Source organism: Cebus imitator, unplaced genomic scaffold, assembly GCF_001604975.1.
Source record: "Cebus imitator isolate Cc_AM_T3 unplaced genomic scaffold, Cebus_imitator-1.0 Scaffold41, whole genome shotgun sequence".
Taxonomy (NCBI): domain Eukaryota; kingdom Metazoa; phylum Chordata; class Mammalia; order Primates; family Cebidae; genus Cebus; species Cebus imitator.
Window position 1 is genome coordinate 4,954,100 of NW_016107356.1, and position 12,807 is coordinate 4,966,906.

The following is a 12,807-nucleotide window of genomic DNA, read 5'->3' on the forward strand; positions in this document are numbered from 1 at the left end:
GGACCGTTCTGCCACTAGGGGCAATTCTGGTGAGGGTGCTGAAAGAAGACCTCAGAACTAGGGGAAGTCTAAATCTTCGTAGAGATTACTTAAGTGTTTGTGACCAGAGTGCTGGTAGAATGCTGGTAAAGGCCATTCTGATGAGGCAGCAGATGGAAATGTGGAACAAGGTATTGGAAACTGGAGTAAAGGCCATATCTATAAAATATACAGTTGCAAAGAGCTGGGTGAAATTGTGTCCATGTCCTAGGACTTAACGGAATGTAGAACTCAAGAGGGATGAACTAGGATATTTGTAGAGGAAACACCTAAGCAGCAAAGCAATGAGGCTGCTGGATGGCTACTTTTAACTACATATAGTGAGATGTGATAGCAAAAGAATGACTTAAAGATGAAATTTGCAATGAAAACAGAAGCAGAATGAAAAGATTTCGAAAATTCACAGCCTGGCCAGGTAAAGAGTGAAAATGTATTTGGAAGAGAATAGTAAGGGTGTGGTCAAGCAACCATTTGCCAAAGAGATTAGTATGAATGGGAAGTAGCCAGATTCTATGCATCAAAATGATGGGAGAAAGACCCAAAAAAGCATTTCAGAGATCTTTGAGGTTGCTCCTCCCATCATAGGCCCAGAGCTCTAGGAGGGTAGAATGCCTTTAGGGGACAGGCCTAGGGCACCCTTCATGGGCTCACTGCCTCTAGTCTCTGCTTCCTGCATCCTGGTGCAGCACACCTTGGCCACCCCAACTGTGGCTTCAGTTGGCCTAGGTGTAGCCTAGGCTGCAATTCTGAAGGGCACAAGCAGTATACCTTAATGGTCTCTGTGTGGTGCTAATTCTGTAGGCATGCAGAATACATGCTGTGGAAGCATGGCTTCCTCCACCTAGATTATGAAGGATGCCACAGACTGTGTAGAAGCTCAGCCCAAGACCTACCAGAGGGGAACACCAGTGCAGACAGTACCTACCACGGCAGTGTTGAACAGAAATGCGGGGTGAAGCTGCCAAAGAGAGTCCCCACTAAGGCTGTGCCTAATGGAAACACAGAATTGGGGCTATCCCAGAGAACCCAGAACTGTAGAGCCATGAGTGTGCAACACTAGCCTGGTAATGCTGCAGACACAAGACTTCAACCGACAGAGCTGAAGTCTGGGCTAAGCCCAGCAAAACTGTAGAGGCAGGGCTGCCTGAGGCCTTGGGGGCCTAGCCTTAGCCTCATTGTATTCAGAAGGCAAAACATGGAGTCAAAGGAGATTCTTCTCCAGTTTTAAGACTTAATGTTGTTTATCCTGTTGGATTTTGAACTTATCTGGGACCAGTTACCCCTATTTTCTTGCCTGTTTCTCTCTTTTGGAGTGGGAATTTCTACCCTGTGTCTGTCCCACCATTATATTTTGAAGTATTGTAGAAAACTTGTTTTGATTTCACAGCCTCAAAGCTAATGCAATTTGCTTTAAATTTTTCCTTGCATCTCACCCATATCTGGTTTAGGCAAGACTCTGGACTTCAGACTTTTGAGTTAATGCTGGAAAGAGTTAAGATTTTTGGGACCACTGGGATGGAATAAATGTATTTTTTAAATGAGAAGCACATGAATTTGGGGAGGTCAGAAGTAGAATGCTATGGTTTGAATGTGTCCAAACTTGGTTGCTATCATAGCAATGTTGAGAGGTGGGGCCTTTGGGAAGTGACTGAGTCATAAGGGCTCCATTCTGACGAATGAGCTGATGCTATCGTTGAGGGAGTAAGTTAGTTATCATGGAGGTTGCTTTGTTATAAAAGCAAGCTCTCTCACATATGCTCTCTTGCCCTTCCACCTATCTGTCATGGGATGACTCTCACCAGATGATGGCACCATGCTGTTGGACTTCCCAGCCTCCAGAACTATGAGGCAAACAAACTTATTTTCTTTATATATTATAAATAATATAATACTGGGTCTATAACAATTTACATATTATAGACCCAGTCTATAATTTGTAAGACTAAGACAACTTGATATTATTGAAGTTGATCATAACAGCTAACAGTTTTTGAGTGTCAACCATGGGCTGGCTCTAACGTCCACTGCTTTATGTTTCACGATGGTCCTGAGATCTGCTAGTGTAATTAATTACTGCTCCCCTTTTGCAGATAAGAAAACCAAGGCTTTCAGAGGTTAAGTAACTTGCCAAAAGTCTCATAATGAATGTGATAGAAACTAAGGCAGTTTGTCTGTTGAGCTCTCATTCTTTCTTAGCCACTATGGTCTGCTTTCTTGGCTATTAGATTCCCAGCTTAAACCTTCTGCTATTTAGCAATCGATATCAAACAAATGTTCCAACTACAGCTTTGCTGAAACTATTATTCTTTCAAATGAAACCATTTAGTGCTTGGATGTGCTGGCCTACATATTTACAAGCATAAGGGGAAAGTTCAGAACATATTCAGTCTACAAAAGAAATATTTTGTCATTAAGTTCAAGCCCTACAGTGAATCTTTTTTTTTTCTTCTAATGAGCAAGGGTGTCCACCACGTACTAACATCATGCTCCTAAAAACATGGTCTCATCACCTTAAATGACGTCCATGAAAATGTTTGGTCTGAAAATGAAGACCCACTATAATGTGGGTTATGATTACTATGGTACTGACAGCTCACCATATTGGTGGCTCTTTTGAAGGGCTGATTTATTAAATACTTAGCTGTAAAGTACTTGTAAATACATCACAAGTGTTTAAGTAGTGCTGTTCAAGGGAGCACTGCATTGGTAACTACGTCTACCCATAAATAGAGCACAGAGAAAAATATATAAGGTCAGGCTACCACTCTAAGCATGGTCAAGTAACTCCGCTGAGTGACTAGAAGGCAAGGATAACAGACTAAGCCCAAAACTCAAGAAACAAAGGGCACCAAGTAAACCAGGACGCAAAGGCCTTTGGGCTTTCTTCTTAAAGAAGAAAACCAAGCTTCACTTTCCCTTTATTCTTCTTTCTCCTTTTCTGAATATCCACAATGCAATTCCTTAGTTTGCATTTTCCAAACTTTCCTTAAATTCACACTTTATGTTGCACCAGCTAAGAACATAAAAATCGGTAACTGAGTTCTCAGTTCTGCTTTGAGAGTGCTTCTCATTCTATTAACTTATCACTTCACTGCCTGCTTAGGGAAAGGGGGGCAGGAGGCAGCTCATACTCCACAAGCCAACAGAGGGCTCTACACCCTGCAGTCATCTCACTGGTTTTCCTTTTTTTTCTCTCTCTCCCTTTTTTCCTTCAATTATTTTTATTTATTCATGTGAACACCTGATGTAGGCTTGTTTTCAGGGTAAGATCCTAATGCTGTAGACCTAGAAAGGCTTTCATACCCTACTACATCAAGTTAAGAGTTATTTTTAAATAAAATAATTCACCTTTCTTGTTTATTAATTTCCCACACTCAGAATATGTTACTTTGTGTAACCATTAAATGACCATTTATAGATTTACATATGAGGATTTCTGGTGTTTGATTGTAGCCTCCACTTCCAAGGTAATCAAATAGCCCCTACCTGCTTTGATTTTTATGCTTCAAATTGCTAGAAGAGTAAGGAAGAGAGTGAAGGGCGGGGAGAGAGAGAGAGAGAATATAGTCTTTCCTAAGTAACTTTAATTTGGGGAGAAAATAGCAAGACAAAAGTTACTTGGAATACTAAAAAATCAGGAGATGATTTGAGAGGTCAGGGGCCCCTCTTGGCCATATGGAACTCTCAAAGTGAGGCACGCGCACTCATAAAAGTGGATGGATGTGGACTGGGTTGGGATGATAAGCACTTGGTCTCAATGGACTTCAAAAGTAGGAATGTAAAGGCCCCAGTAAAGTCAACAGAGTGGCTGGTAAGCCTTCTCCCTGCATATTCACCCCTCTTTCACTCTTATTTAGAGATTCATTATTCTGAGTTTTCTTTTCTCCCAAACTTTATAAACAAATGCACATGGACCAAAGGAGATAGTTTATTAAGGTGCCCACCACAGAGCCTGGCCCCGAAGTTCTTCTTCTTATCAACTTATAATAGAACATGTTCAATACAGGACTGCCAAGTGAGTGACTAGCCCAACACTTCTTCCATCTCTCCTCTGGTGACTGGGATTCTTCTTGACACTGGCCAGCCCTGTAGTAAATCGATCCTTGACCCAAGAGTGCACGCCCAGGGAATGGCCACCCCACCTGCATTGGCCTTGCACCCAGAAGGTCTGGGTTTGTGTCCAAGTTCATCACTTATAATCTTTGGGATACTGGGTAATTTTTAACCTTGGAAGTTCAATTTCTCTGTTTATAAACCATACCAAAGGATTATTGAAGGAATGGAATAATATGTACAAATGTCTGACCCATGTCAAAATAGCTCACAACTGCTCCAGTTAAAGAGTTAAACCGTCTGCCTACATGTTTATGGCAACCAACATGCAGAACAACAGAACGGACTTCCTAGTTTATCTAGGTTTCAGTTTTCTGTACCAGTGTCTATTACTCCATCCTCATATTCCCAGAAAGGAGGAAATTATGACACCTTAAATGTGATACATCATATTTGGTCAATCGGGTGAAATTTTAAAGTCACTTGCTTGGGTTTCCTGAAGCCATCTCTAGGTGGGAATTGTGTCTGGACAGGCATTGGTATTACCAGCTCTAGAGTCTTCCCTGTTCCGTCTTTTGAAAGAAATTAAAAAGGGATTCTAAGGTTTGATCGTAGAAGTTAACGATGGTATCTTAACTGGTGGAAACATGTAGCTCAAGGGTCTACTCATGACAAAATGACTTTCTATTCAATTTTAAGAGCGGGTAAAATAGGAAGTTGAAGTAAACCTCAGCCCTTTAATAGGTAAGACCTCAACAAATAAACAGTGGTGTAGTGGTGTGGCAACCTGTACCGTGCTTCAGATAATTTGAGATGTCTATTTTGAGTGACCCTCCAGCACATGTGATTCTAGGTAAGTATTGTTGCTATTCTATATCAGTGTTTTCTTGCTGACGGAGTTAGAGGAGCCGGCATAACCCTTCTGATAAAGTCCTAGCAAGGTAGGGTTCCTGAGCCTCTCTCTAAATCCCAGCGAGCTCTCCAAGCCCCCAGTTACTGACATTTCTGTAAAACTGGCAAACATTCACGCATCTGGACAGCACGGCTGTAGAACTTCTCTGACAACTTGGTTATTTTTCTTAAAACTACCACTGCCATTTCAAAGGAAGCCATAAACACATACTATATTTCTTAAAGTATCTTCATAAATATAGAAACTTCAGGGCTAAGCCTGAAAAATAAGCATTTTCCTCCATGTCAAGAACAAACTGAAGGTCTTGGCTGAACAAGACTTGCATATTACGCCTGTTAACTTTCCAACTTCAAGAGAAAAAGCCCAGGGGTCTACTCAAAATGTGATTAGTATAAAACAGCATTTTCTTATAGGAAAGAAAGAATGAAAGAAAAAGCCATTTCACGTGAAAATATTCTGGATGCTTATTTTTTAAAAGTTGTTCCTACAATTTTACAAGTGAAGTACTGAATATCAAATTCATATTTTGGAAAGAAAGAACACCAGCAATATAGTTCACACATTCTTTAGAGTAGCAACCAAGCCCCTAGGGAACCCTAAAAGCGAGTCATGATTTCTTAAATGTTACAGAACTAAAACGTTTTCAAAAGGAACAAAAAAGGGGTGATGCTTGGTGTTAAACCTGATACTCTGCTAAGCATACAGGACTCCAAAGAGCTGATGAGTGCCTACTGCAGAGTCCATAATAATGCTTTTGCCCAGTAGCTTCAGAGGATGAAAATTCAATGTGCAACTGCCCCCATTTTTTTTTTTTTTTTGTAAAGAGGCATATCTGATGAAGAGGGAAATCAGATTCGATTCCCTTGTCATGAAAAGACAAGGCAACTCAATGGTGACAATTTCAATTTTCCCTCATGTGGCTGAATTTTCCACTGCCTTTAAAAATGCTTAAGACTTTTTGTTCCAATATCAGCAGTAAAAGGCAATCCCTTCATCAGCCTAGTAATATAAAGGGCCAGTTAAGCGATGAGAAACTAAGAAAACAGAGCCTTCCTTTGGATTTGACACATGAGTGGCTGATGTGAATTAGTTTACTGAAGATGATGTGAATTAGTGTAAATGAACTTAAAGGCAAGATGAAAGAATCTCCTTGATAGTTGTACCCTCTTTGGAAACAAGGTATTGTTTCACTCCAAGCCCATCTCGTTTACTTAACATACCATTTGACCTAATTTACCATCTACGCTTGTATTTTAGAATTTAAAAACATCAATGTATACATTTTAAATCATTATTAATAATTATTATGTAGTAGGAAACCAATTGTTTCATGGGTCCTCTTCCTAAATACACCTAAATGCATTTATTGATGAGAGGCAGCCCCCCAAAACATCAAGCTTTAGGTTTCTTTCTGTTTGTTTACAAAAGGGCTACTCCACAGACAGGCCACTTAGCTGTGTGCATAGTATCTTCTGGGAAGATTTATTTGGAAATTTTCCAATCAAGTAAAAGAACCTCCCCCAGAAACCTAACTGTGAGAGCTAATGACATGGGCTGTCAAGCTCTGTGGGAGACAGTGGGGATGCCTTTTGAGAACCCATGTTTTAACCCAAAAAGAGAGCTATTCTTTTGAGAACCAGTGTTTTAACCCAAAAAGAGAGCTACTTGCCTGGAAACCCAAAGGAACAGATGACACTTGTACATCCCACAGTACAACTCACATACAGAAAATTCCCGGGGAAGCTAATTCCTGCTGTCTGAGAGGGGCAAGGAACCACCACATCTGTTGCTGGCCACCTGCCCTTTTCTCCAGATGTGTTGCTTATCTGTTCCTTAACAAGCCTGCTACTTTGAGAAAGAAATATTACTGTAAACCATATCACATACAGCTGCATCCTGCATGGCACGGAGAAAAGTCTGCATTTTGGATTTTTGAAACGGTATCACAGAGCAAACAGTCATTGACGTCAGTGGTTCTACAGTGTAAATGAACTTCTTATATTATCTAATTTGGCACAGTGGGCCCTAGGCAATTACTGCATTTTACAGTGCTTTTGCAATTGCCAGCTTGCCCCATGGGATGAGGGGACCTGCATTCTATATTGATTTGCAAATGAGACTCTTGATGTAATGGCATCCACACATTTCTACTATTCCTTAATAGTAAAAAAAATTAGATACAAATCCCACAAATAATCTGGCAATAAAAAGAACCTGAAACATACCCATCTTCACCTTGCTTGACGTGTGTGTGTGTGTGTGTGTGTGTGTGTGTGTGTGTGTTTTCAAGCCTAATGGGTAGGTAAAAAAAATAGCATAGCCAAAGCTAACTCTTAAAAAATTCAAGAGAGCTATCTATCCAATATGGATATCCACACCCAGAGCTCTCGCATATCCTCTGCAGCCATGCTTCTCCTTTCGGGGATCTGGTTACAATGCAGATCTGACTCAGTGGCCCTGGGCTGGGGCCCAAGACTCTGCATTTCTAACAGCTCCCAGGTGGTGCTGTTGGTTTGAGGCCTCTCACTCAGCATCAAGGGGAAATCCCAGTTGGTCTGGGAGGGTTTTTGCACACGAGACTCGGCTGTGGGTGGTGGCCCAGGTGCAGGAAAGGCGGGCAGTGGGCTCCGTCTGGTACTTACCCTGCATCTGACTCTGAGGCTGAGGGTTAAAGGCAGTGGAGTGGTTCAGGGAGGCACGAGGGTTGGGCGTGGGGGCTGGGTGGTGTGGGCTGACCCTCATGGCTGTGCGCCGCAGCTGCTCCAGTTCACTGAGCCGCTCGGAAAAGGACAAGCTCCCGGGCTTGGGCTGATCATCTAGTTTCTGCCGATGTCCTATTGTGGGGAGCAGGGAGGGGAGGGGATGGGAAGAGGGAAGGGAGGCAGGGAAGGAGGGAGGGAAGAGATCAGAAAATGTATTGTGGATTTCCTAAAATTGGGGCTTTTCTTGTCTTTCTCCTCTCTCTTCCCTCACCCCAACAGACTCGCTAGAGATCTGCCCAGGGGACTAGCTGCCAGTGGTAATTTGGGGCCACTGTCCTCTCAGCAGAATGGGCCCCCTTTCACCACCCTGGCCACAGAGTGCTCCCCCAGTCTGGGCATCAGCACCCTCCCCAACCCTCTACACCGACTTCCATTGGGTAGAACTCAGGGGGATACGGAGCTTGGTGGTGGTGATGCTGGGAGGGAAAGAGGTGCATTAATTGTTGGCACATGGCCACATGCCAGGGGCCATGCTGTGGCAGCCAAGAAAGGTGGTCTCCCAGGGGCATCAGAACGGCTGTTCCTTACTGCAAACCCAACCACGTGCAAGTTTTAGAGGCAGCAAAGTGGGCCCTGGAGCTTAGTGGCAGGGCCCCTCCAAGGGGAAATGAGGCATGGCTGCAAACCCACAGCCCCTGGGGAGGTCAGATTTCCAGGTACACACACGGCATCCTCAGCCCCTCTCCCTCTCCCTCTCCTTCTCCTCACAGGCTTCTCACAAGCATTCCTTCTTCCCTGAAGCTAACTCCCCTTTGTACCCCGGAGAAAAAGTTGACAGGAAGGCCTCGCCTGTGACTTGTCCAATATTCCCAGCATAATAGGCCCACAGGAGCCCAGAGGTAGCTGCAGCCCATCTGGAGAGCTTCCCCAGGAGGCTCAGGACTCCAGGGTAGGATGGTGGGTCCCTCAGTGTCTATATAGATGGCAAGTGTCCTCATCATGCTTTTCACCAAAGCAACTGTCACCAGGAAGCAGCAAGCAGAGGCCACTTACAGGAGACTGGGGCCTACAGTTCTCTCTGGATGTCCTTAAACCAGAGCCAGTCCTGTCCAGCACAGCTGAGGCTCCAAGGTAGGGATGTAGCTGTAGGGGGCCTGAGCCATTCATTTCTCTTTTAAAGAGAATGGCCTCCTGCTGCTTCCTCAGCCGTGTGGTTCCAATAAAGAGTCCTTGATCAACCCGTTCCCTATTGTCAAGTGGCATCAAAGCCAGGTTGAGAAGCAGCCTGCCCGCTGCCCCCATAAAGTGCTCTTTCACATGCCCTGACCCAATCCTAGACTAGAAAGAGGCCCCCTTGATTCCACTCCCATGGCCTGGGGTAAGAGCGGGCCACAAGAAGTGCACTGTAGTCCAGCTCCCGACGGCTACGATTATAAAATTAACTGGTATAACTTGCATTATGGCTACAAATCTCCATGCCTGGCCATTTCTTCCTGCTGCCAGGCCCCTTGGCACAGTTGACACTGTCTCAAATTCCAGACCAGAAAAAAGGGCCCACTATAATGCAGTGATTTTATCATTAACAAGACCTGTTTGGCTCCAAAATGAGGAAAAGTACTTAAGCATAATATTTGTGTAGTTCAAATGCAATGCTCCCTCTTGTCATGTGTCACCAAGGCAAATCTGGACTCTGACTCAGCGCTCCAGCCCACAACACAGGACTCAAATGCAAACAGCCTGAGTCACGCAGGCTCAGCACACACGTGGGAGGCTTCTTCTGGTCTGAGTATTTTAAGCACCAGCTTTGTGGATGAAAGGCCATGGGGCCAGGTCCTGGAGCAACCGCCATCATTTCTTTCCCTCAGAAGTATGAAAACGTCCTTTTTCCTACAACAATCTGTGTTGGTCAGTCATGGTGTGACTCAGTGCTTCTGGATGAAGCCTTCCTAGCTCCTCCCTCCTCTTATCTCCGCCATAGAGAGTTGACCTCCTGATGATCAAACTGAAAAATCTGCAGTTTTCTTGCAGAAAAACAAACAATTCCAATGGAACACCCATTCAAAACATAATAACTCAGCCCTTTGCGGTGGCTCACACCTGTAATCCCAGCACTCTGGGAGGCCAAGATGGGCAGATCAGAAGGTCAGATAGAGACCATCTTGGCTAACATGGTGAAACTCCGTCTCTACTAAAAATACAAAAGACTGGCCAGGTGTGGTGGCAGGTGCCTGGTAGTCCCAGCTACTCAGGAGGCTGAGGCAGGAGAATCGCTTTAACCTGGGAGGTGGAGCATGCAGTGAGCCGAGATCGTGCCACTGCACTCCAACCTGGGCGACCGAGACTCCATCTCAAAAAAACCCAAAAACCAAACACCAAAAAACACTTGAGCCTTTTAACTGCCTACCACAGTCTAATGCCTGGCATTATGAGTTGGGAAAAGAAGAAGTCAGGAAAAATTATTGTGCAGAGCTCTACCTGCCTCGTAAAGAATGCCAGTTGGCAAAGCCTGCCAGCAGGTTTTATACTGTCAAAACTTCACATTCCTTGGGCACTTAGTGGCATTTTTGAAGAACACTGTGTCAAGAACAATGGGTAACCCAGGGAAGGGATGTGAGTGAGGTCATTCTGAATACATGGCACTTGGTGTGGTAGAGTCTACAGCCAGCCTTGGAAGAAAGACTCTTGCCAGTTGTGTCTCTCTTAGCCACCAAGCGTGGGGACCTGTGCCATGAAGACCCCCAACAGGAATCATCATTTCAAGTAAAAGTCCTGTGACCAGGCACAATGTGAGTTTGTTTGTTTCTTTGCTTTTTGTTTTAATTAGTCCCCCCATTACTATATACTTAGAAATAAGAGCTTTAACTTGTGAGCAATTTCTATACCAGCTGACACCTGCCAAAATCGCAGTCATTTACAGAGATTAACTGATGACTGTCTGCTTTAGCAGAAGTGTTCAGGCATAACTCTCAGAGAAAGCAATTCTTCCCTCTGAGCTATTCTCTAAGCCCTGGGAGTCTCAGGGCTGAGTTTAATGCTGGAGGATTGGGGAAGAGCCCATTCCACTCTTCCCACGTGTGTGTTCTTGGAAATAAGTAGGAACGTTATCGCCTTGGTAGGGGTCTTGACCCTCAGGCTCACCACGGTGCTGAAGAGTTGTAACACCAAGGCACAGGGGAAATGAGAAGCATTATCATCTTCAAGGTGTGGTTCGGATGCACTTATAAGCCAAATCAAAGGAACACCTAATTCTTACTTTCTGAAAACATCAGACTTCACGTGCTAAATAGTGGTATTTTGCAAGAAATATGGGAACTTCCGATATAAACTTTCAAGCTGGAGAAAATGAATACTTTATGTCTCCCGTTTCCTGTGTCTGTGTTCAATTAAAAGGCCCATTTGCCCCCTGAATTTTAAATAGAGGAGTATGGTAAATATCTACTGTCCAATTCACTTCTCTTTTTTCTCACTGAGTCCTGGGCTTTAGAGGGCAACAGGGGATTCAGCCCTGGGTGAAGCCCTCGGGTAGAATCGGCAGGCAGCTCTGAACACCAGCATGCTGGCAGCTTGGCCTCTTCAGCATGTTTGGAGTCAACGGTGAATGTTTACTGGTGGTGCTTAAAGTAGTGGGCACATCAAGATTTCACACTGGGACATCTTAATCTTAAGCAGAGTTGAAAAGGATCCTAAATTCTTCTATTACCATTTTGTCATTTTTGAAAAAAAAAAGTACATGTATGGAATTTTATTATGTATGAAGAGTCATAAAAATCCAAAAAAGGGGGGAAAGTTTACATAATAGAAATAAGTCAATTCCCTTTGCTAAATTTTACCTTATTCCAAAGGCATTCCTGTTGTTTTCTGGGTTGGCTGCTTACTAGGGCATCCTTAAATGTTATGTATTTTGTGATGGATAATGAGACCAACTTTTGCTTTTCTGCTGTACAAACTAAACTAAGCAGGTATGCATATCTCATTGATAACTGAACTGCCTTCTTCAAGACACCATCGTGATCTGTGGCTGTAAATAACAGAAATATAATAAATGATATTCAATTAAAGAAACCAGATAAGGTTAAATTGCCACCATTTCTTGGAAAATTTTGGTTAGAGAGAGTAAAGAATTTTCTGGCAGTCAACAACATGCTAGTCTACATTTCTCATAAGGGTTTACTAGTTTTCTTGATAGATTCTCAGCAGAAAAATGAGGAAGATATCTGTCAGAAGACTGTCATAATGAGCAGCTGAGGAAAATCTATGCAAAAGCTTAATACCAAAAAGATATATATCTCTCTGTGTGTGTGTGTATATACACACACACACACACATATACATATATATACACATATATATATATGTATATGTATATATATATATATATATAATTGTGGGTCTTCTAAAAGAATATTAGACTTTTATATAGTCAATTTTAAAAGGATATCAGAAGATGTTGGCCAGTCAATTGGATACTCACTGCATGAATCTGAAGAGCTTACTTTTTCTGGTATCACAGTCTAACTTTTAGTTTGCAGGGTCATTAGGATTTCAAAGTGACAGTACTGAATGTCACCCTTCCTTGAAGCCCCTTGCCGGTGGTGAAATAAACCTCCCTAATTGCAAACCTAACCATCTGCTGGCTAATTTAATGTTGGGAAATATTGTTCAATATTATATACCATAGGTATATTATAAATATAATGTAATATAAAATATCTAATGGTATAGAGTATACCAATATATATTCTAATTCATATGATATATGCATGCTTACATATTGTCCAATACTACATAAACATGGGTAGCCTCACTTTCCCCCACCCCAATTTCTTCTCATATCAGTAAACTAAGAGAATACCGCAAAGTTAGAGTTCTTCAGAACTGGAGAAGGGCCAGAGAAATCAGCCTTGGTTTTTAACTAATATATGGAAAGTGAGGTTCAGAGAGGTTATGTCATTTGTCCAATCTCACACAGCCAGTTACAGGAAGAGGGCAGGTCTGAAAACACACCCACTCTCAACACCCATCGACACACACACACACTCAGGATGCACACACAGTGCACCTAGAAATACACATTTCTGTGAACCCAAAGCAAACAGAGAG

At 43.0% G+C, this 12,807-nt stretch overlaps 1 protein-coding gene across 4 annotated transcripts in view; it reads right to left on the minus strand.

Annotated features, from left to right (window-relative positions):
• Positions 1 to 12,807, minus strand: part of RUNX1 (RUNX family transcription factor 1) — a 254,383-nt gene that overhangs the window by 34,350 nt on the left and 207,226 nt on the right. For 3 of the 4 annotated variants that reach the window (XM_017526203.2, XM_017526205.2, XM_037737655.1), the window contains exon 7: positions 7,648 to 7,839. The exons of the other annotated variant lie outside the window; for it this stretch is intronic. In XM_017526203.2, the coding sequence (XP_017381692.1) occupies positions 7,648 to 7,839 (192 nt within the window). The remainder of the gene's footprint in view (positions 1 to 7,647; positions 7,840 to 12,807) is intronic. 4 annotated transcript variants of the gene reach the window in all.